Raw genomic sequence first — 25534 nt, 5'->3', positions numbered from 1 at the left:
TCTGTTTGTCCGTCTGTCTCTTAAACTTTTCACATTTTCGACTTCTTCTCCAGAACCACTGGGCCAATTTCAACCAAACATGGCCAAAAACATCCTTGGGTGAAGGGCTTTCAAGTTTGTTCAAATGAAGGGCCATGTCCCTTTCAAGGGGGGATAATCACAAAACTGCAAAAATAGGGTGGGGTCATTTAAAAATCTTCTTCTCAAGAACCACTGTGCCAGAAGAGCTGAAATTTACCTGAAAGCTTCCTGACATATTGCAGATTCAAGTTTGTGCAAATCATGGCTCCCGGTGGTAGGATGGGGCCACAAGGGGGGATCAAAGTTTTACATACAAATATGTAGGGAAAAACTTTAAAAATCTTCTTCTCAATAACCACTGAGTCAGAAAAGCTGAGATTTACATGAAAGCTTCCTAACATAATGCAGATTCAAGTTTGTTCAAATCATGGGCCCCTGGGGTTGGATGGGGCCACAATAGGGGATCAAAGTTTTACATACAAAGATATAGGAAAAATCTTTAAAAATCTTCTTCTCAAGAACCACTGAGTCAGAAAAGCTGATTTTTACATGAAAACTTTCTGACATAGTGCAGATTCAAGTTTGTTCAAATCATGGCCCCCCGGGGATAGGATGGAGCCCCAAGGGGGATCAAAGTTTTGCACACAAATATATAGGGAAAAACTTTAAAAATCTTCTTCTCAAGAAACACTAAGCCAGAAAAGCTGAGATTTACATGAAAGCTTCCTAACATAATGCAGATTCAAGATTGTTCAAATCATGGGCCCCTGGGGTTGGATGGGGCCACAATAGGGGATCAAAGTTTTACATACAAAGATATAGGAAAAATCTTTAAAAATCTTCTTCTCAAGAACCACTGAGTCAGAAAAGCTGATTTTTACATGAAAACTTTCTGACATAGTGCAGATTCAAGTTTGTTCAAATCATGACCCCCGGGGGTAGGATGGGGCCACAAGGGGGGATCAAAGTTTTACATACAAATATGTAGGGAAAAACTTTAAAAATCTTCTTCTCAATAACCACTGAGTCAGAAAAGCTGAGATTTACATGAAAGCTTCCTAACATAATGCAGATTCAAGTTTGTTCAAATCATGGGCCCCTGGGGTTGGATGGGGCCACAATAGGGGATCAAAGTTTTACATACAAAGATATAGGAAAAATCTTTAAAAATCTTCTTCTCAAGAACCACTGAGTCAGAAAAGCTGATTTTTACATGAAAACTTTCTGACATAGTGCAGATTCAAGTTTGTTCAAATCATGGCCCCCCGGGGATAGGATGGAGCCCCAAGGGGGATCAAAGTTTTGCACACAAATATATAGGGAAAAACTTTAAAAATCTTCTTCTCAAGAAACACTAAGCCAGAAAAGCTGAGATTTACATGAAAGCTTCCTAACATAATGCAGATTCAAGATTGTTCAAATCATGGGCCCCTGGGGTTGGATGGGGCCACAATAGGGGATCAAAGTTTTACATACAAAGATATAGGAAAAATCTTTAAAAATCTTCTTCTCAAGAACCACTGAGTCAGAAAAGCTGATTTTTACATGAAAACTTTCTGACATAGTGCAGATTCAAGTTTGTTCAAATCATGACCCCCGGGGGTAGGATGGGGCCACAAGGGGGGATCAAAGTTTTATATACAAATATATAGGGAAAAACTTTAAAATCTTCTTCTCAAGAACCACTAAGCCAGAAAAGCTGAGATTTACATGAAAGCTTCCTGACATAATGCAGATTCAAGTTTGTTGAAATCATGGGCTCCGGGGGTTGGATGCCCGGGGCCACAAGGGGGATTAAAGTTTTACATACAAATATATAGTTAAAATCTTATTCTCAAGAACCACTGAGCCAGAAAAGCTGATTTTTACATGAAAACTTTCTGACATAGTGCAGATTCAAGTTTGTTCAAATCATGGGCCCCTGGGGTTGGATGGGGCCACAATAGGGGATCAAAGTTTTACATACAAAGATATAGGAAAAATCTTTAAAAATCTTCTTCTCAAGAAACACTGAGTCAGAAAAGCTGATTTTTACATGAAAACTTTCTGACATAGTGTAGATTCAAGTTTGTTCAAATCATGGCCCCCCGGGGATAGGATGGAGCCCCAAGGGGGATCAAAGTTTTGCACACAAATATATAGGGAAAAACTTTAAAAATCTTCTTCTCAAGAAACACCAAGCCAGAAAAGCTGAGATTTACATGAAAGCTTCCTAACATAATGCAGATTCAAGATTGTTCAAATCATGGGCCCCTGGGGTTGGATGGGGCCACAATAGGGGATCAAAGTTTTACATACAAAGATATAGGAAAAATCTTTAAAAATCTTCTTCTCAAGAACCATTGAGGCAGAAAAGCTGATTTTTACATGAAAACTTTCTGACATAGTGCAGATTCAAGTTTGTTCAAATCATGGGACCCTGGGGTTGGATGGGGCCACAATAGGGGATCAAAGTTTTACATACAAAGATATAGGAAAAATCTTTAAAAATCTTCTTCTCAAGAACCACTGAGTCAGAAAAGCTGATTTTTACATGAAAACTCTCTGACATAGTGCAGATTCAAGTTTGTTCAAATCATGGCCCCCGGGGATAGGATGGAGCCCCAAGGGGGATCAAAGTTTTGCACACAAGTATATAGTGAAAAACTTTAAAAATCTTCTTCTCAAGAAACACTAAGCCAGAGAAGCTGAGATTTACATGAAAGCTTCCTAACATAATGCAGATTCAAGATTGTTCAAATCATGGGCCCCTGGGGTTGGATGGGGCCACAATAGGGGATCAAAGTTTTACATACAAAGATATAGGAAAAATCTTTAAAAATCTTCTTCTCAAGAACCACTGAGTCAGAAAAGCTGATTTTTACATGAAAACTTTCTGACATAGTGCAGATTCAAGTTTGTTCAAATCATGGCCCCCGGGGATAGGATGGAGCCCCAAGGGGGATCAAAGTTTTGCACACAAATATATAGGGAAAAACTTTAAAAATCTTCTTCTCAAGAAACACTAAGCCAGAGAAGCTGAGATTTACATGAAAGCTTCCTAACATAATGCAGATTCAAGATTGTTCAAATCATGGGCCCCTGGGGTTGGATGGGGCCACAATAGGGGATCAAAGTTTTACATACAAAGATATAGGAAAAATCTTTAAAAATCTTCTTCTCAAGAACCACTGAGTCAGAAAAGCTGATTTTTACATGAAAACTTTCTGACATAGTGCAGATTCAAGTTTGTTCAAATCATGGCCCCCGGGGATAGGATGGAGCCCCAAGGGGGATCAAAGTTTTGCACACAAATATATAGGGAAAAACTTTAAAAATCTTCTTCTCAAGAAACACTAAGCCAGAAAAGCTGAGATTTACATGAAAGCTTCCTAACATAATGCAGATTCAAGATTGTTCAAATCATGGGCCCCTGGGGTTGGATGGGGCCACAATAGGGGATCAAAGTTTTATATACAAAGATATAGGAAAAATCTTTAAAAATCTTCTTCTCAAGAACCACTGAGGCAGAAAAGCTGATTTTTACATGAAAACTTTCTGACATAGTGCAGATTCAAGTTTGTTCAAATCATGGCCCCCGGGGGTAAGATGGGGCCACAAGGGGGGATCAAAGTTTTATATACAAATATATAAGGAAAAACTTTAAAATCTTCTTCTCAAGAACCACTAAGCCAGAAAAGCTGAGATTTACATGAAAGCTTCCTGACATAATGCAGATTCAAGTTTGTTGAAATCATGGGCTCCGGGGGTTGGATGCCCGGGGCCACAAGGGGGATTAAAGTTTTACATACAAATATATAGTTAAAATCTTATTCTCAAGAATCACTGAGCCAGAAAAGCTGATTTTTACATGAAAAGTTTCTGACATAGTGCAGATTCAAATGTGTTCAAATCATGGCCCCCGGGGGTAGGATGGGGCCACAAGGGGGTATCAAAGTTTTACATACAAATATATAGGGAAAAACTTTAAAAATCTTCTTCTCAAGAACCACTCAAGTTTGTTCAAATCATGGCCCCCGGGGGTAGGATGGGGCCACAAGGGGGATGCTTAAAGTTTTACATACAAATATATAGTTAAAATCTTTTTCTCAATAACCACTGAGTCAGAAAAGCTGATATTTACATGAAAGCTTCCTAACATAATGCAGATTCAAGTTTGTTGAAATCATGGGTTCCGGGGGTTGGATGGGGCCATAATATGGGGATCAAAGTTTTACATACAAATATATAGGAAAAATCTTCTTCTCAAGAACTACTGAGCCAGAAAAGCTGATTTTTACATGAAAACTTTCTGACATAGTGCAGATTCAAGTTTGTTCAAATCATGGCCCCCGGGGGTAGGATGGGGCCACAAGGGGGATGCTTAAAGTTTTACATACAAATATATAGTTAAAATCTTTTTCTCAATAACCACTGAGTCAGAAAAGCTGATATTTACAAGAAAACCTTCTGACATAGTGCAGATTCAAGTTTGTTCAAATCATGGCTCCCGGGGGGTAGGATGGGGCCATAAGTGGGGGGTCAAAGTTTTACATACAAATATAGGAAAAAGCTTTTAAATTTTCTTCTCAAGAACCATTGGGCCAAAGAAGTTGACATTTACATGAAAGCTTTCTGACATAGTGTAGATTCAAGTTTGCAAAGGGCAGTTTGGGCCATAATAGGGACTAAGGTTTTACATGCAAATATATATGGAAAGTCTTCAGATATGGGTCAAGGTGACTCAGGTGAGCAATGTGGCACATGGTCCTCTTGTTGGGTCAAATGTAACGATCTAGTTCGTCAATACAACCTCGCATTGGGTCAAATGCTGTCTGATGTGTTTCATACCGATTGTTAGGCCGTTCTTGGCACACTGATCTTGACTGCGGATAACTCCGTTTACCTGATCAGGATAAAGGGGTCATGGCGGGTGTGACCGATCAACAGAGGATGCTTACTCCTCTTAGGCACCTTGTCCCACCTCTGGTGTGTCCAGGGGTCCGTGTTTGCCCAACTATCTATTTGTATTGCTTATAGGAGTTATATGAGATTGATCACTGCTCGGTATCTTCACCTTGCATGTAATAATATATCATTATGTCACAAAGACCCCTGTTTTATATGGACTTTTGTTCAGAGCATAAATACCTGTTTTTCTGCAATGAATGATTGCAGATAATATTTACTTAAATTTCCCGGTTATTTAATTGCCCTATTCTATTCTGTCCGGTCCACTATCTAAACATATCCCCCATTTAACAAAACACTTATACATGCTGTATTGCTTAATTTCCAATGTATGAATGCCGTCTACACCTACTTCCGCTCTTTAGTTAAAGGATGAAAGTAATGTCAACTCATTTTACGATATACAAGTAATTGGGATAGTGAAAGAAGAAAATAAGCTGTCCTGGATTACGATATTTTATTGATCACTTGCATTTCTTCTAATTTTAATTTGATAAGATACATTAAATCTGATTTGATAAATAATTTAGCAACAGATGTAGGTGTATCAAGTAAATCAATTACGTGTCGTGTTAGTGTTACAGTGGGCGACGGTTGTTATATGTTAGATCATCAGTAATGACACCTATTCTGGGTTTTGTTTTTCAGAAGCGAAATAGACGGTTTCCACATATTGTAAATGTACACACGTGTGCGTGTATTTTCAATATCTGTCCACGCCAGACTACCATTATTCTTATTCAGTCTTTCATAATCCTGTGACTTTGCTTGTGAAAGGTGAAGACAACGAACAGTGATCAATTTCATAAATCGAATAAGCAATACGAGAAAGATAGTTGGGCAAACATTGTGTGAATAATTACCTCAAATAGTAATTAAATACGTTAGCTCTAGCAATTAAACATGATAAACCCGTGCTCATATTTACATGTATTATCGCTTTCATAAACGTCATTAAAAGCAAATGATTGTTAATTGCAGTGATACAAACTCATGTTGTTCTTTAGACATTGATATCAGACAGCTTTTACGCAGTATTTGCACCATTTGCTGTAGTGTAGTAGTAAGAAAGTTCGTAAAAATTCACGAAGAAAACATAAACCAATACAAACATAAACAACCCTAGTGTTCGTTCTCAAAGGTGGTATCTAAAACACTTAATGTGGGTTTTTTAAAATTAAAAAATACGAGTAATTTACAATATCATAAGCATGTGTATATGTCTATATATAGGTTCATCATAGAGACAGTTCATGCATGGAGTACTCTTTCCTGGAATTAAACCAGCATCCAAAGATATAAAGTGAACTATCTTGAACATATCAGTCAGTTGTAAAATCAAAATGAAAAAGCAAAGATAACAAACCGTGATGAATCTCATGAATTCTATATAGAATACATTATTGCGAGTAAGGCAAACATTGACCCCTGAACACCAGAGCTTACACATTTTACCCCTTCTGATAATGTATCTCAGGTTCGTACGATTCATATTTGATCCTTCCTTTTACACAGCTCTCTCACCTAAGTTCTCTAAATTACAAAGCTTTTAGAATTATCACATAAAAAGTTACAATACTGTATAATCCACGTACATGCTTATTAATTACGATTTGAAATGTCTATTAGGCATTCATCCGAAACAAAATCTTTGGAATTGTTCCATATTATCCATTCCAGCAGGATTCATCAGGTGCACTTAACCTTTTAGGTTTTATGTTAATATCATTGTGCATTTGAGACTGTGAGAGTTCCACTACTTTGGTCATTGTCATGGTTTGTTGCATAAGTTCTGAAAAGTCAATTGTGTCGATGCGTAATTCAAACAAGTGCTGCCCAAGTTCGTTTTTAAATCAAAATGAAAAAAAACATGTAAAGTAATACGAAAATCTCAAAAATATGATGAGTATTGATTTTCTCAATCATGTTAAAAAACCTCGCTCACAATTGAAAAGTGTTAAATGCAAATTGCAATATATAGTCTAAACTCGTCGAACACCGCTTATCAATACCTATAATTAGGCATCTCCGATACTAGGTGTATTAATACATGTACAAACTATACCAATTTATCGAAATGAATTCATTAGTATGTAAACAACGAAATCATAACAAGCAGAAATATGATTCATCCAAAGCTTTATCTACAGAATATAAACAGTATACACATGTACTGACGACACGGGGACAAGTAACCGATACTGATGATCGCAGATAACTCCTACCACACTGCGACACCAAATTGTAACTTCCGGTTCTTGATGAAGCAATTTTGAATAAGTTATCTGCACATTCATTGATTATCATAGGACAACTTATTACCAGAAGAAGAAAAAAACAATTCCCCGTGAAAATGGTATTTCCTTATAAACCACGAAAAACGAGAGCCCAGAAACATCGGTGCTACAATTAATGTTGTTTAACTGTGGTTGATGTGAGGAGATGAGTTTTTTTTATATTGGTTCGCGCTTGACCATGTGCGTGATTCTATATAAGAATATTTGTGTTCTATGTTGGTATGCTTGTGTTTGTCTCTAAACATAGCTTTTCGCATTTAGAAATTAAAAGTTTTAAATTTTTTTCAGTGTACAAGAAACCTGTACTTAAAGCTAAGAGGATAACAGTACTGGTGAGAGAGGGGTCTTCAATATTTCTTGTCTGTTACTGGACAGACAATGGACATGAAAAATATTTCCCTGAAATCCTATTGCGTTCAAAGACAGGCACACGTGAGTATGCGAAAAGAAAAGAAATAGAAGTTATGGTGAATGAAAGAGTATTCTCTGTGACTCTTAAAGAACTGAAATTAATGATGAAATATATATTGACAACATTTTAATATTTGTCATTCAGACTAGATGAACACGACTGCGCATGGTCTAAGCATGGTCTAAGTAGTGATTGCGCCTACACCAAATCCTCTCGAGTCCTCGGTATTTAGAAGTGAGAATTATGGGTTTTTCGGATATGACCTTAAGATGACAGCTCTGCGTAGCAGCATACTTTTCAACTAAATAGGAAATAATCGCTAAGTAAAAATGTGCATATTGAGTCCCATGTGATGGTACATATTGAGTCCAAATTGATTGGCAAAAGGTCGACCGCCTTGGTCGGGGTTGTTGAAAATCTATTGAAATCACATAAGGGTTCCAAATATTCAGCATTGTTGTTGTTATCCCCCCCATTCCTATCTATCAAGACCGGCTACAATATATTCCAATGGACGACAGTATGTACAGTGAGGGTAGGTAAAACGAATGCCTTGTCTCAGTGCATATTGTCGTCAGCCACAGTCTGTGCCAACGGACGACAATATGTACAGTGAGGGTAGGTAAAACGAATGCCTTGTTTCAGTACATATTGTCGTCGGCCAACGGACGATAATATGTACATGTACTGTCACAGCTTCATATGGTATTTTGGTGATTCCCAACCCCTGTTGCAAAGCCCAATACGTGATCAGATGTTAATTTGGCTAAATGGTCAGAAATGTCGAAAAACTATGGTTGGTATTCAATCATGTTTTGAACATATTTGGTCTCATAAAAATGCAATTCTGTATATAGACTTTACAATATGTTTAGGAAACATCATTAACAGTCAGTTATTATCATTTTTCACTAGTATGGTTAATTCCATGCGATCGGTTTGGAAAGTCCATGGATAATTTGTGCCGAATTAAATAGAAATGAGAAATAAAAGAATCATTAATACTATTTCCAACTAACTATTACGCAGGTAAAGTTATGTTCATTAAAGGAGAAGGCAACCCAAAAACATTTACATGATAAATTATAGGATTGATTATATAAAAAAAAAATGTCATACTATTATGTTGATATACGACCTAGATAAACTTCAGTATTAATTTGAAAACGTTTCAAATTGAAAATCCCGCCAGTTATAGAGGCTTCCATGATGTGGAACTCTTTTGTATTCAAGACCACAAAAATCAATAATTTTGACGTCATATCGTCTGTTCTGGTTTTGATGAAATTCTAAGATCATTAAAGATGTGCATGTGGTAGATTTTTCGAATAAATAGGTTGATGCCTTCAGGGATTGTCAAGCAGTTAATTACACTAATATAAAGGGGATATGTGAAATAAGGTATTTTTTCGAAATTCCTGACCCAACCAAGTCATCTGAAAAGAAATGACAATTAAGTTGAGGTTCGAGACATTTGTATGAAGAAGAAAAAAACGTGTACCGTTTGCCTGGTCTGCGACGCAACTGAACGTATTCTTTACTCAATTTCTTCATGCGAAATAACGGGCTAAAATCTATACAGCTCCAAACTTAACTGTTCATGACTTGTCATGTTTACAGTGCTGCTGATGAAATAAACCGGAACCGACGGTGTGACGTCATGAATTGAACTTCAATGGCCGCTCTCTTAGCGGCGGGAAATTCAAAATATATGATAGATTAATATTGATTTAATCGTGAAGCAAGGATTGTTGTTGTTAAAGACTGTCATTTACGATATCAGTAAGTAATTCCTTATTCATAAAAGAAACAATCTGGTTAGGGTTGCCTTTCCCTTTAATTAATGCATCTATATCCAACAAATTATAATTGCACTGGTCACTAAATGTGTGCATGCTTCAATTATTTGATCTGACCACTAAATGTATTTATACTCTACAAAAACCTTTATAATTAATGTCGGACACCATGTCTGAAATGTACCAAGATTATCAGCGGTACTTTTTTTCAAACGTAACTTTTGTGAGAAAATATGTTTCCTATTAATTTGAATTACAAATGTATATGTGTCAGTATGTAGAATCACGTGAAAGAAGGGTCCCTTCCCAATGTAATGAAATAACGTTTGAGGACAATGGCAATATTTCAATGAAACATGATATGACTCTTTTTAAGCACATGCTACCACCTTCGGTGTTTTCAAGGACCATAATTGCCCTGCTCTCAATTTTGCATTCTTTATAGGATGTATATGTATGTTCCCCTTTCCTGATATAGTATAAGTGTATTGACAATTTGTAAAAAAAAACAAAAAAAACAAAAAACAAAAAAAAACCATATATAATATTTGTACATTTACAGTCATTAGTAACGATTTTGTTTGTATCAATTTCATATCTGATTGATGGTGATCATTTGTTTTTATCAACAATAAAAGAAATATCCACTTAACATTATATTCAATTACAGTATCTTTTGAATTTAAGCGATCGTTCAATTTGAATATTCAACAACATAAAGCTTTTAAGAGAATTTCAATCCCAAAAGCTTTGTTTTTCTTTAAGTTAAACATATCTCCTATTTCATAATGAGATATAGAGAAAGGGACTTAATTTTACATTTATATAATTGATGAAGCGCTTCGAAACTGGATATCCACTCGGACGACAGATAATTCATATGCAGTGTTTCTGAAATCTGAATCCGCCATCCTGGACAAAGGTTTATACCATTGCTACAATAACAGAACCGATGGCGTGTTTTCAAAACAGTCAAAAGAAATTGACGTCCAAATCTATACAGCAGGTAGTATGATTAAACATCAATTTAAATTGTGAGAGTACTAAAATAGCCTATGCCTGCTGCTCAGTCCCTTTGACTATTTGTGAATAAAATGATCAAACATCGATTTAAATTATCAATTCTCTTTTGGTACAATGATCTGTCTTCCATCAAGATGATTATTGTCATGATTATTTGACTAGTTCTAACTTACTCAAAATATGCAAGCACGTAGCATCCTTTGCATAGCTACTTGGGTTGTGGGCAGCAGGCGAAGACGATCATTTTACGACTATTCAAATAGTATTGACAAACAATAAATAAGAGGTCGAATTCAACCAAAACATCAAAATTATTCATGAGTACATAGACTCAATTCATCGGTTCAAATTTAAGTTTCGATTACATTTTACTATAAACAGGGATGACGACTAGTCAATTAGTCAGACTTTGCATGTAAAATATCAGACAAAATGAATTGAAACGAAAGGACCCTCTCCTCGCTTGTTATGTATCCTAATTTGATTAACTTGTTTATTTCATGAAAGGGTTATTATTTAAGATAAATTGTTCATTAACAGACGCTGTCGTGTGTCCGACTTCCTTAGACGACAAAGGGATTAGCTGGACCAGTGCATTTAATGGCACAACAGAGTATGGTGCTTGTCCGCCCGGTAGTACAGGTAGGCCTTGAAATAACACCTTTCATAAAACGACATTAAAGATAAAAAAATATATATCAGGGACATGAAACATATACATTAAACATATTATGCATATAATATATATATATAGATAGATAGATAGATAGATAGATAGATAGATAGATAGATAGATAATTAGGATTTACGTTCTCAGTTACATACACTCATACCAAACTTCAAGTCAACCTCAGTCTCTCTAAAATAACTGTATACATTGTTATAAAATTAGAACATTTAATGCAATTAAAGTAATTCATTACATGTTATGGTATTTGAATATTCATGATAAAATGCTTAGATACGTATTGAATTAAGATTTATTTTTCGTCACTACTAATTCTCTCGAATTTGGGATGATGAAATTGAATTGTTTTAGTTCTCTGATTTGTTCACAGGGTATTCTTCGAGATTCTGTGATATTACAGGCAAGTGGAATACCACGGATACGTCTTATTGCTCCAATGAGGAGTTTGACTCCATCTCAAATGAGGTACGATTTTCCTTACTGGTTACAACCAGAGAACAGTATACTAGTATTCCAAATCATGTCTGATTGTAAAATTTTATTGAAAACGCCCAGCTTTTGAAAACAGTCAATTTCTTTTTGTGTCTTACTGGTAGTTGGATAACCTTGATTCTGAAATAGCGGATGTTATGTTGGATGACGATGATGTGGATAAAGCTATAAACAATACGCTGAAAAAGATTGAAATGGCAACACTCAATGATACAACAGCAGGTGACTTAAACAGAACGATGAGAATACTAGAAAGAGTAATCGGCCTTACAAACTTTAGTTCCGGAATAATAAATGATCAGGTGAAGAGTCCAGCACACGGTGTATGCTATTTACAAAAAATAATAATAGTTGAAAAGAAGAATAGCGAGAAAATCGTTTTATTTTATAAATTAACTACATACAGCTAACAATACATTGATCTCATTTCAAGTCATTTTTCGGAACTGTCGACAATGTGCTGTCTACAAGGAACACAGGCGCATGGACAAGATTGTCACAGGTAGAATCAGTAAAAATCAATACCAGTTTCATTTTTTATCAATTTGGGGGAAAATGTTTTATATTCAGGGTTGCTAATGTTGCATATCCATATCCAAAGAATGAATACTCAGAGAGAAATAAATATTTGCGACCACAGAACTCTCCTTGTCAGCATGTCGGTAACTGTTCTTTTTTTACATAAACCAGCCACAATTCGATAAGCGTTTTACAGACTATACGGGGTATGTGTCGTAAAACTAAATATACTGATCAAGTACAGGAACCCATTGCAAAAGTTTTTGCTGAATCTTTTCAAATGTTTTTTCGTACATTTGTTTGGTGCCTGAGGTCTCCACTCACCAAGCAAGTCGTACCAGGGAAACGGGTATTCTCCGAAAGACGAAGAACGGACTTGTTACTCCTTACATTTAATGCTATTATTTACTTAATGGATATTTGAGGATGATACAACGCGTGTTCACACAATCCTAAAGTCGATCTCTGTAACTTTTGATTGTTGTAAGTTCTTAATGCACGTGATTCAGGCACCAGTAGTCTATCAAATACACGGATTCTCAGTATTTGATTGCATTGTCTTTAAATATAACCGCTTGTTGGGGAATACTACGTCTGAATGATGCTCAATGCAACAATACAACTGGACGACTGGGAAAGGAAACAGGTGTGTCACACTTGGCAGTTGCGAGAAATTCCAATGTTGCATAAATCACTACATATTGCCTTTGAAGCAACTATCCACAGCATGGTTTAGCAAATGCAAATTTTACATCAACAGTTTAGGATCGCTTCATCCAATTGAGTCATCTTTGTCAACAATTCACCGCAACGTCATCTACAACATCTGCCATCCCTGGAATTCGCAGAAAATCCTATCAGACTATTCGCAATCGACTACGGGATGCTGGTAGTCAAACGTTCATAGCATTGTTCTTACTTCGCAACACCACTGGAACCAACTTCAATGGTCTCATACTCATAAAGTATTGCCGCGGCAAAGCTGGCGGACAGTTTGGTTTGGCGATAAATCTCACCTTTTACAGCAGAAACCTGTTGAAAAGACTCAGAGTGTGTAGGCGCCCAAATGAACGTTTTGCGCAATGTTGGATCTAGAAGGATGACCGATTTGAAGGGCGTAGTGTTAAGATATTAGCAGCAATATCCTAAATAGGCAGGACAGCATTGATTCACATACAGGGTATTTTGTCAGCTAAACGGTTAATAGATGAAGTTATACAGCCACACGAGGTCACAATAATGCAGCACCCTGGAGCAGTAATCTAACCTGAGATTTCGAGTGGACTAATGTCAATTTCTGGGAAGTGTATTTTTTATTTATACATCGAAGGAGAATTGGGAAATTAAAAAGAAAAACTAGGGTCGCAATGCTTCTTATTCAGCTACATTTTTCTAAACATAACCTTTTTTCACTTCAGATGTATTCGATTAAACTTAATTTATTTGTCAGTGTCAACACAACATAAGAAACACAAATCAATCAAAACATAACATATATGCATAATCATATCTTCTAACAATACAGATAAAATGATTTTATACTAGTAATGGAAAGAAGATTCTTTCCATTACTAGTATAAAATACTTTGAGCAACCATCATCTCAAAGACACCAGGAGTTTTGCAATAATCATATTCGTGGTTTTAAATATGACAGGTGTGAATTATTTGCAAAGGCTATCCTAAAAATGAAATCGCATCTTTAAAAAAAACTTGAACGACTTTAAAAAGATGGATTATATATCTCGCTAAAACTTTTGCAAGAGTTGTTGTTATAAGTGTAAATGTAAAACTTATACGGTACCAATTTTGATGCACCAGATGCGCATTTCGACAAATAATGTCTCTTCAGTGATGCTCAACCGAAATGTTTGAAATCCAAAATAACAATGAAGTTTTAGAGCTATTATAGCCAAAAACAGCGTGCCAAAAAAAGTGGAGTCAAATTCGTCTAAGGATAAGAGCTATGCATGAGGGAGATAATCCTTAATTTTGAAATGAATTTCGAAATTTTATAACAGCAATTAAATATACATCCGTATTTTCAAGCTAGTAACGAAGTACTTAGCTACTGGGCTGTAGAGACCCTCGGGGACTAACAGTCCACCAGCAGAGGCCTCGACTCAGGGGTCATAATGTAAAACTTATACGGTACCAATTTTGATGCACCTGATGCGCATTTCGACAAATAATGTCTCTTCAGTGATGCTCAACCGAAATGTTTGAAATCCGAAATAACAATGAAGTTTTAGAACTATTATAGCCAAAAACAGCGTGCCAAAAAAAGTGGAGTCAAATTCGTCTAAGAATAAGAGCTATGCATGAGGGAGATAATCAATCCAATTCTGTCTCAGTTGTCTGTAGAATCAATGTAGTGTTTAACAAAGTAGTTTTTGTGGATGACTGATAAACCGCAGCGGTGGCAGAGAGGTTAGATCGTTCGCCCCGCATGCCGAATACCGGGGTTCGAATCCCGGCCGCGACAGACCTAAATCGTTAAAACAGGTAGTGACAGTTCCATCGCCAAGCTCTCGGCATCAGGTGTAAATGTCATGGGTCCTCGGAGATGACATTAAAAACGGATGTCCCGTGTCACAGTAGGTGTGGCACGCAAAATAACCCTCACTGCTCAATGGCCGTAAGGGCCGAGCATAGGCCTAAATTTGAAGCCCTTCACCGGTCTTGGTGACGTCTCCATATGAGTGAAAAATTCTCGAGGCAGACGTTAAGCAAGATAAAATCAATCAATCTAAATATGAATATTTCCTTTTTTGTTTTTGGTGAAGGAACAACTTTCTATGATATCAGAAAGTCAGTTTTTAATGAATGAATTTACAGTATTTCTATATAATTGCATTTTTTTCTGCAGACAGCAAATGCGTCTGATGCTGGTACTGTTATGAGTTTAGTCGACAGATTTAGTGTTTATGCCAGGCAAAAAAGACGAAATTCAAGAATGGCTAATACATTTAATGGAACGAATTTCGGTAAGAAGCTTGTAGACTAATTTTAATGGAAACCATCTCTTATATATATATATATATATATATATATATATATATGCATTGTTTTAAATTATGTTCCTTTTTCATTTAGATGTGCAATTCGATGACATAAATTCAGAAGATAACATCGCTTTTCCTGAAGTGGGACCCAAGAAGTCATTTTTAGTATTTCCTCGTCAGAGTCAAAATCAAACAGGTACGTTATTTTCTGTAAAGGATTAACTAGAATTACAACTTTTATAATGATCCTTTTAATCCACTTTAACTGTAAAGGTAATATGATTAGATATATGATTTGAGAAAACAGAAATAATGATGCATATCGTTTTCTGTTGAGTATGATTTATAAACCAAACATCGATTCGCTTTTGATGTCGGACGTTCGTATTCTTTGCAACTTTCAATTCTTTCTCACCCGTTGTTTTTGCTTTATTTCAGGGAATTTCTATGCTGCTGTTATTTACAGAACAATTGCAAGTGTTCTTCCTTCTAATATTAGGAACGTTTCCAAGTATGTAGTATATCGTTTAACAACAAGGTTCACAATCCATCCATACCCAGTCCTCTTATCAATATGTAACTAACTGTGATGAATTACAATAAAGTTTCCCTGAATACACCACTGGTATTAAACTGATGTACGTAACTGCAGTTACGTACATCCCAAGACGGCGGAAGAAGAAACGGGTAATTTTTCAATTTAGATTATATCTGATCCTATCAACTATTCAGTGATATTAATTAGTCAAATTTGTGTATTTCTTTACGCTTTATCCTTCAGAATGGTAAAATCCGGGTTTTTTCTCTCCTGAATGGACGAGTTAAACTCCTATGTAAAAACACACGTGATATACGTAACTCATTAAAATATTTTTGGTTGATGTACGTAATTTTCGTATATGATGTACGTAACTGCAATTCACTCGTAGTTCGACAAACCCTAAAGCTTGCTTTCTAAACAGCTAAACAAGTGGAGAAGTAATGCACATACTTTATGGCAGAGAAAGAATGTCATTTAGCGATAAAAAAAAAACTCATTCTATAACTTCTTGAGATATTTGATACGAACAGATGCTGCACATAGGGAAAAGGCGGGGGGGGGGTATTACTCCAAATTTTGTACCATTTAAAGACTATGCCTATTCTTGGGAGGACACATTTTGAATTTTGGTGTCTTTTGGGGGTCCAACAAAACCGAAGTATTTCTGTCGGGGGAGAGGGGGTAGGTAAAATGGATGTTTTGGGGTTGGTTTTCTTGGTATTTTGAAGGGGTTAAAAATTTAAAGGAGAAAACATCATTATCATTAACTTGTATGAATGTTTCACAAGCTTAGAATATCTTGATTTTAAGATGTTTTAAAATTTTCAGGTTATGTAGATTTTCAGTAATTCTTTATTATTATTTTAGGCGGGGGGGGGGAGTAAAAATGTGCGTAGATATTTGGGGGATGTTTTTACCAGGTATTTCTTTAGGATACGTTGATAAACATGATTTGTTTGGTATTCTTTTGCTGCAATACTACGTAGACTCAAGTACTCAGCTGGAATTAACTCTCCTGGAAATTTTTCATGTGATCTCCAGAGCTCCAGAGTCTGTTTTAACCGAGTACAATTAATACCAATTAATTACCTTCAATATATTATTTTGATATCATTTCACGCGTTCTCGACTGCATATGCATGATATACATAAGTGTTGTAACACGTCCAAAATTTCATATTTCTTCATATAAAATTACATTTTTTTTCAACAACAAAAAAATCTGTTGGAAGCCATTTTCATCCGATTTTTGTGAAAATTCTTATTGTGAAATTCAGAAATATAACCAATTTCACTGTTTAATGTTGAAATATTTTTATTACTAAGTCTATGTCAATTTAATGTTTGATTCTTTAGATTTTTTTTATGGCCAAAAAAGGGGCGAACAAGCGAATTTTTCATTTTTATTCAAACTAAAATTTAAAACTAAAGACATATTATCATATATTAAATGACCGGTCCCTTATCTTTTTGTTACAAAAAACATGGTCGATGCTGTACTTGCTCATACATTAACGAGTTCGGTTACCGTTGAAGAATATTTGTGGCGTACTTTGAATGAAGTTTATCAGTGATTGTGTCATTTTTTGATTGATTGCTCTTTGACTTATAGCATTATAGGTACTACATCATAGATATGAAAGAACGTTCTTAAATCTTCTTAAAAGAGCTTAAATTGAACGTTTGATTTGATGACATGTTGGTAGCATTATTTAACATGTGATTTTTATTGATGAAGGCATTCTATCGGGCTTTTTGAATGAACAAATGAATAAAAGTTTAATGGAGATCTTTTGAGTTACGTACATCTTTTATGTGCAAATCGGAAAGTTACGTACATCATATTGTGAAAGTTACGTATATCAATCTACGGATTTCACTTACCGATTGCAGCAAATTCGGGACAGTATCATGAAGACTTTGGGTACAATTGTGAACTATTGATATAAATAGACATCCTCTTTCGTGAAGTGTATTTCACTTTGCTTTCTAAAAGACAAAAACATCGCTATTTTAATTTACCTGTTTCTTCTTATGTCATCTTGGGATGCACGTAACTGCAGTTACGTACATCAGTTTAATACCAGTGATACATTGAACATATGTCATTTTCCCAGTACATTTTTTTGTTAATTTAATTTCATACAAAAAGTAATAAAAGTTGGTATCTAAACGTATTAAAGAACAGAAAGCTACAACAATTTGTGCATGTTTTGTTACACACGTTAAGTTTTTCCGCAGGAAGTTGTGGGATAGTTAGAAAATTCATGCATATGCTTCTTTTTCAGAGTTAACATGACTAGGAAATCTACATTCGTGAATACACCGGTATTGTCCTTTACGTTGGATAACGCCCCAGATGTACTGTCCCCGCCATTAACATTGACATTCAAAACCATAAAAAGCGTACGTAAATGAATATGAACCTTCATTGATCGAATAACGTATAAGAATTAATTTTCAGGTGTAATATGGAAGTTGAAGATAACGAACAGTGATCAATCTTATAACTCCCTATAAGCAATACAAAATAGATAGTTGGTCAAACACGGACCCCAGGACACACCAAGGTGGAATCAGGTGTCTAGGAGTAAGCATCACCTGTCGACCGATCACATCCGCCATGAGCACTAAATCCTGATTTAAATATATCTAAATGATATTCTATATTTTCATAATTCTTCTAATTGATTTCTTTACAGTAGATATTATCGGAGATTTTTCTTTTCCATTTTATAAACTATACAGTTATACTGCAGTTATTTTCAAGCTGTGAAAGTAACAAATCTGGAATTTTCACGCAGTGAAATTCATACCCAGGTGTGACCGGTCAACAGGGGATCCTTATCCTCCTAGGCACCTGATCCCACCTCCGGTGTGTCCAGGGGTCTGTGTTTGCCCAACTATCTATTTTGTATTGCTTATAGGAATTATGAAATTGATCACTGTTCGTTATCTTTACCGAGACTACTTTTTGTCTTGTCTACTGTTTACTGAAAAAATATAGAGCGTTTGATTTGCATTGTTTTCTTTTAAAACTATGCCATTTTTATTTTTGCCGTCTAGAATTGAATGTTCCAGTCATGGAATAAATTTCATATTCAACTGTTGAATGTCTTTGATATATTTTGCCATTATTCTTGCTTCAGACTACTGATTCATCCTCGGCAATGTGTGTGTACTGGGATTTCCTAGCAAGGTAATGCTAATTTGATATATAAAGCGTTAATTCTATTTCAACATAATATTCTTATAGGTTCTGATATAATTTGTTTCTCAAACTCAGTATTGAAAGACCAGTGGTGTTTACAATGCAATTACAGGGAACTATTTTAGGTATAGTTTTGAATAACAACCATACACGTTTGTGGATATATATCATATCCTGTTTTGAAGAGGTGGGCGTGGCGCATGGCACACTGATGGATGTCAGCGTATAGAATCAACATCCAATCAAATAATCTGTCAATGCAATCACCTGACGAATTTCGCTGTATTGATGAGTCTGAAATCAAACGTGGGTAGTTAATGCAAGTACACTAGAATGCAAAATATGAAAAAATTGTGCTGATATATATATATATTTTCTACAACAACATAAAGTTTCTTACTATGAAATACATGTACATACTGATTGAAAAAACAAACCAACAAGCAACGCTTACAAACGGTTTACTTCATCACAATCCAATGTCAATGTTGTCAGATCTACGGTAGATTGATTGCAGTATATAATGTACTGATTAACTACCGAACTTACACGACTGTCTCCTAATTGTATTTGTAGGTAGCAGACTCAGCGGTACTCTCTCAAATATCTTTGATAGGAAGCTGTGTTTCAGTTGTCTTTGCTTCAGTGACGGTAATGATGCATATGATAGTTTGGAGGTAATGGGAATGTACTATAATTGAAATAATCGATTTAGTAGAATCCGTTAAATACGCGACGCGTTGATTCTTATTTTTCTTATAATTAAATTTAGTCAACATTAAATGATTGCATCCTGTCATATTGAAATAGCTTAAACATTGATGACTACTTGCTTAGATTGGATTTGTTCATGTATTAGATATTTGTTTCCCTCGTGTATTTGTAATGTGTAAGATTTAGACGAATATTTTTCTTTCTCATTATTGATAACGATAGAGAATGTTTTCAACAAACTTGGTACGTAAATAACAATGAATGGGTGCATTTACAGAAACATGAAGAGTGATGTGACAATTCTATTGATGAATCTGTGCGTGGCATTAGCAATATCCTATGTGTTATTCATAGGAGGGACAGAGGCCTCGTCCAATGAGGTTTGTATCCTCCAAGTACTTTAAATGTATTGTCGCATAGCCGAGTTTTGGCGGGGCAAACATTTGACTTATTTGGAAGAAAGAAAACAAGAGTATTTTAGGAATTCTTGTACCAGAAAAGAGAACTTTACAAGGTGTGAGTTAGCATTTCATGCATTAAATTCAATCCCTTAAATTATTTCGTAATACGAAAAACTAAATATCCCTATAACATGTGTATAGATTAAAATCCAATAACATGAAACAATGTTCCACTAATACAATATCTTTTATCAATATGTCTATTGCATCTATCTATACGGGGGGGAAATAATGTTTATGATAATCAGAAGCCTCACTTTAAACCTTAATATTTGAAATGTGGTATTTAAAGCAATGCAATTTGAATGGCATAAATTTAACATTCCACGTATGTTTTCTATCATATGACACATCGATTCGAACACATCATTTAGCATTTGACCCAACGATAGCTTGTATTTGCAATTTATATCATTGTAAATATAATAGAATTTGAGAAATGCTGCGTTCAAACAAGAATGTTGAAACTCTGTAACATCAGCGTTTCTCAGTAGTTTGTCTCGATTTAAAACATTCATCATATGCTATCTATCTATTTTGTATTGATTTTGGTAGTTATGAGATTGATCACTGTTCGTTATCTTCACCTTTTATTCATCATATGCAGAACATGCTCCTGCATATTAAATTGAGAGATATTAACACCAGTTGTAGATGATCATGAAATATTGCTGCACAAATATCGGAAGTTGATGATAGAAAACCTTAAGTATTCCTGTTTGTCATCAAGTTGAGCTGTTAGTATGCCCTTAACATCCATGTTCAATAGAATATCCAAATATCAAACAGATATGGAAGACTCCGTTCTTTATTTATCATACTTCCGCAAACGAGGTATGCGTGACAAGGATAAGGACTTGGTAAAACATTTGTTAGACCCAACAGTGTTTTTACCCCCCCCCCCCCCTTCTAAGAAGAGAGGCATATCGGTTTGCACCTGTCGGTCGGTCGGTAGACTACATGTTTTCCGCTCAATATCTTAAGAACCAATCACTTGATCGTAATGATATTTCATATGTGGGTTGGTTATGCAAAGACGAGGATCCCTATTGTGTTTCAGGTCAAATGGTGAAAGGTCAAGCAACAATCTACTATGGACATAAGAATATCTTGTTTGCTCAATATCTTGAGAACCCTTTACTTAAGAGGTGTCAACTTCGTAAACTTGATTTTGAAGTCACATGGTCAAAAGTCAAGGGTCAAACTAAACTTGATACACTGGTACGTCTTCAGGAGATGACTCCTTTTGATTTTGAGTTCACATGGTCAAAGATCAAGTGTCAAAGTCGGCATAGGAATATGCTGCCCGCTCAATATCTTGAGAATCCTTTGCTTGACAGACATCAAGTTTCGTACACTGGTGCATCGTCAGTTGAAAATTACACCCCTTGATTTTGAGGTCACATTGTCAAAGGTCACTGGTTAAACTGGACATAGTAATATGTTGTCTCCTATATTTTAAGAATTATTTGCTTGATTGACACCAAACCTGGTGCACTGGTGCAGCATAAGGAGTAGATGACCCCTATTGAGTTTTAGGTTACTTGGTCAGTCACCTCCTGACATTGAGAGATATTGTCTACTCAATATTTCATTTTGGTGATACTACTATCAATCAAATTATGCATGTGCATAACCATTTTCAATTTTGCATCATGGAGGCATATATGGTTTACAAATATCTTTTGTTGTAATGGATTTTATAAGGTTTTATTTACCAAACGAAAGTTTCTCTGTGGATCATTTAATAATTGTATAAATGTGTGCAACAATCATGCAATTGATTTACAAAACTTAAATTTCAAAGTAGATTTAGAAATCCCAATAGAGTGTCCATATTTTAATATTTATTCCCGATATCATTTCATGCATATATATCGTATCCCTTTATGAAAATCAAGGGGGGGGGGGATACTGTAAGTATTTAGAACGTGTATACATTCCTTATTTGCAAATTACATGATAAAAATGTTTAAATCAGTAGTGATCTTAATAGATTAGGTAATAGGAGATTCGGGTCTACACATACCTTTAAAAAACTTCCATAACCATAACAACTTTAAATGATATCACAAAGTCACTTCACGTTGAATTTGATTACGAACTCACGTAGAGTATTTCAATTCCACCTTAGTTTTGTCCCCTACACGATCCTCCGCACCTTTTTTGTATCAAATGTATAATAGAGTGCAATATATCGATCTTAAGAAGACAATAGGTGTGTGACGTCACGGTCTATGTTATGACGCCATAATACAACTAATGCAGCAAAGGAGTTTATCTTCTGCCACAGAAAATACAAACCTTTTTTCCATATCTGGATATAGCAAACTCATGAAAGGTGAAACTAAGAACAGGATCAATCTCAAAGCAATACAAAACAGAGATTTGGGCAAGTACGGACCAGTCTTTCATTTTTGGATATGTTATTGAACATAGGGGTCCGTTTTTGCCCAACAATCTATTTTGTATTGTTTATAGGAGTTATGAGATAGATCACTGTTCGTTATCTTCACCTTTCATGTTAGTGACAAACTGACAACTCAGCTTTGTGACAAACAAGATGACTTCCGCTTCTCTATCGCCAATGTTCCATATATATGCATGAATATTCCATTTTAACCTGTTTATGATATTTTTGTCTCTCATTTGATTCGTGTGTGATGTATTATTTTTTTTATAATCGAAGCTAACGTATAACAAATATGTTGATGTTACAGGGATTCTCGTTTGAAGTTTGCATTTCGTAAATTACATAATCATTACAATGATCTATTATCAAGATAGAGGGCACGCCCGGGGGTTTCCGGTCAACAGGGAATGGTTATTTCCTCTGAACTTGATCACTTGACTGGTTTATCCAGGGGGCTTTTTTGCTCTAGTCGTAATGTTGCGTTCTTTATGGGATTTATGAGTTTGATTGTCTTCACTTGTCAGGCTTTTTAGAAATTTGATATTGTCCAAATCTTGAACATCACGTTTCTTTTGTATTATGCATGTTTTATATTTGTGTTGTACATGGTATTTCATTTACAGGTGGTCTGCAAGGTAACGACGTTTTTCCTCCACTCAATGCTGCTTGTCATGTTCAGTATGATGCAATGTATTGGAATATACTATTTCCGGAATGTATTCCTGGCCTCCATTTGGTTGCGTTTAGCAGATCAATTTTCCCGAAGATCAAGTTTACCTTGGTTCTTAGTGTTGGGCTGGGGTAAGTTTTAAAGTAAAACAAAGTACAAATATATTGTCTGTTTCCACTCTCCTCGACAAAAAATATCAATGAATATTAGAAAAAATAATATAATGACAATATGACCAATCATTTCAAAATACATACGTACAAATGAATACATACAGACATAGGAACCATTCTTGAATTATCTATGGTAAGAGCTGAAGATATACATACATGTACCAGTTTATCTTATAAAACCACTTCAGTAATAATCAAATATTATGTTAAAAATGCACGGCTTCTCCATGATAAAGAGAACGACTTCAGTATGAAGATTTATCCGTTTATAATGCATACACTGTACTTATGAAAGGCGAAGATAACGAACAGTGATCAATCTCATAACTCCTACAAGCAATACAAAATAGATAGTTGGGCAAACACGGACTCTTGGACACACCAGAGGTGGGAGTAGGTGTCTAGGAGGAGTAAGCATCCCCTGTCAACTGGTCACACCCGCCGTGAGCCCTATATCCTGATCAGGTAAACGGAGTTATCCGTAGTCAAAATCAGTCTGTCAACAATGGCCTAACAATCGGTATGAAACACGTCAGACAGCATTTGACCCAATGATAGGTTGTATTGACGAACTAGATCGTTATAACGACCATATAATATGCGAAAGGCTGACTACAATCGAGTATGTTGAAACCCCTGCACCATCAACTTGTTTGTCAGTAGCTTACCTCGATTTAAAAACTGACTATACGTAGAACAAGCTCTTGCATATCGAATCAGTTGAGATATATAAACACCATATGCAGGTGATAATGGAATATTGCTACATAAATATGGGAAGTTGACGATGGAGAAGCTGAAATCATCCTGTTTGCCATACAGTTGAGTTGTCAGTTTGCCGTTAATGTCTACTTTCAATAAAATATCTAAGTATGAAGCAGAAGTGGACGACTTTGTAGTGTCCTTTATTTCCAGCTCACAGGGATATATCAAATCGACATATGAATGAAAGTTATTATAATTGTTAATAGACAAAACGTCATCAATATATCGAAATGTCGGTTTGAAGGTCACAGCGTATACTTCAGGGACACGGAATGTTTAGATTGTGATCATTTAATGTGAAAATAACCAGACAAACTGAGCAAATTTTTGCAATTTTACATCTTTGTGTTGGAAAGGATGCGTCACTGCCAAGAATATAGACTTACTGTTCACAGACCATTCACAAACCAAGTATTCGAATACAAAAGCAGATACGTTACTATCCCGCGCTGAATTACACGAAAATGGCGTTTGTTTTCAATAATATGGTTTAGATACAATATAATTATAGTTAGACCATGGCAATATTGTGTGTATATACGTATATATAATACATCTTTCTTATCAACTTCAGCGATACCATTTATTATATCAACGGTGACGATTGGGATTTATGTGAACAAAACATATCATATATCAAATTAGTAAGTATATGCATTTACTTATATGTAAAACTTATAGGTACCAATTTTGATGGCAATTACTTATCTAAAACAGCAACTGATAAGACATCTTGTATAAATACTAATAATCTAAAAAAGAACCGAGTGTCGGTATATCATACACATTAAATTCAGCATTTCGCAATTTCTATGGTCGTTATACAATATGTAACGATCTAGTTCGTAAATACAACCTATCATTGGGTCGAATGCTGTCTGACATGTTTCATACCGATTGTTAGTCCGTTCTTGGCACACTGATTTTGAATACGAATAACTCCGTCTACCTGATCAGGATATAGGTATCACGGCGGGTGTGACCGGTCGACAGGGGATGCTTACTCCTCTTAGACAGATGATCCCACCTCTGGTGTGTCCAGGGGTCCGTGTTTGCCCAACTATCTATTTTGCATTGTTGATAGGAGTTATGAGATTGATCACTGTTTGTTATCTACACCTTTCATACTGTACAATTAATCATGGGTGTTCGGATAACAATTGAACCAATTGACTTATAGAAACCGACCCAAAGATGACCGATGAGGTATCGTTTCGTACGTTCTAGTAGTCGTTTCGATTTTTTGAATTATTTAGTCAAACATGTATCTTAAACAAAATATCGCGTCTCTAATCACTTTCCACTAGATCTTTCAAGCATGTTCTGAATTTAAAAAATTGAAGATGTAAAACTTATACGGTACCAATGTTGATGCATCAGG

At 35.5% G+C, this 25534-nt stretch overlaps 1 protein-coding gene across 2 annotated transcripts in view; it reads left to right on the top strand.

Moving 5' to 3' along the window:
* Window positions 1–25534, top strand: part of LOC125674203 (adhesion G protein-coupled receptor E3-like) — a 38067-nt gene that overhangs the window by 2642 nt on the left and 9891 nt on the right. For both annotated transcript variants that reach the window (XM_048911300.2, XM_048911301.2), the window contains exons 4-19: window positions 7557–7700; window positions 10318–10485; window positions 11043–11144; window positions 11561–11655; window positions 11787–11984; window positions 12116–12184; window positions 15070–15187; window positions 15297–15401; window positions 15644–15716; window positions 18035–18152; window positions 18896–18945; window positions 19143–19263; window positions 19534–19634; window positions 19949–20051; window positions 23169–23346; window positions 24728–24797. In XM_048911300.2, coding sequence (XP_048767257.2) covers window positions 7557–7700; window positions 10318–10485; window positions 11043–11144; window positions 11561–11655; window positions 11787–11984; window positions 12116–12184; window positions 15070–15187; window positions 15297–15401; window positions 15644–15716; window positions 18035–18152; window positions 18896–18945; window positions 19143–19263; window positions 19534–19634; window positions 19949–20051; window positions 23169–23346; window positions 24728–24797 — 1813 coding nt within the window. The remainder of the gene's footprint in view (window positions 1–7556; window positions 7701–10317; window positions 10486–11042; window positions 11145–11560; window positions 11656–11786; window positions 11985–12115; window positions 12185–15069; window positions 15188–15296; window positions 15402–15643; window positions 15717–18034; window positions 18153–18895; window positions 18946–19142; window positions 19264–19533; window positions 19635–19948; window positions 20052–23168; window positions 23347–24727; window positions 24798–25534) is intronic.

Source organism: Ostrea edulis, chromosome 3, assembly GCF_947568905.1.
Source record: "Ostrea edulis chromosome 3, xbOstEdul1.1, whole genome shotgun sequence".
NCBI lineage: Eukaryota > Metazoa > Mollusca > Bivalvia > Ostreida > Ostreidae > Ostrea > Ostrea edulis.
This window is presented reverse-complemented; position numbering and strand designations above follow the sequence as displayed.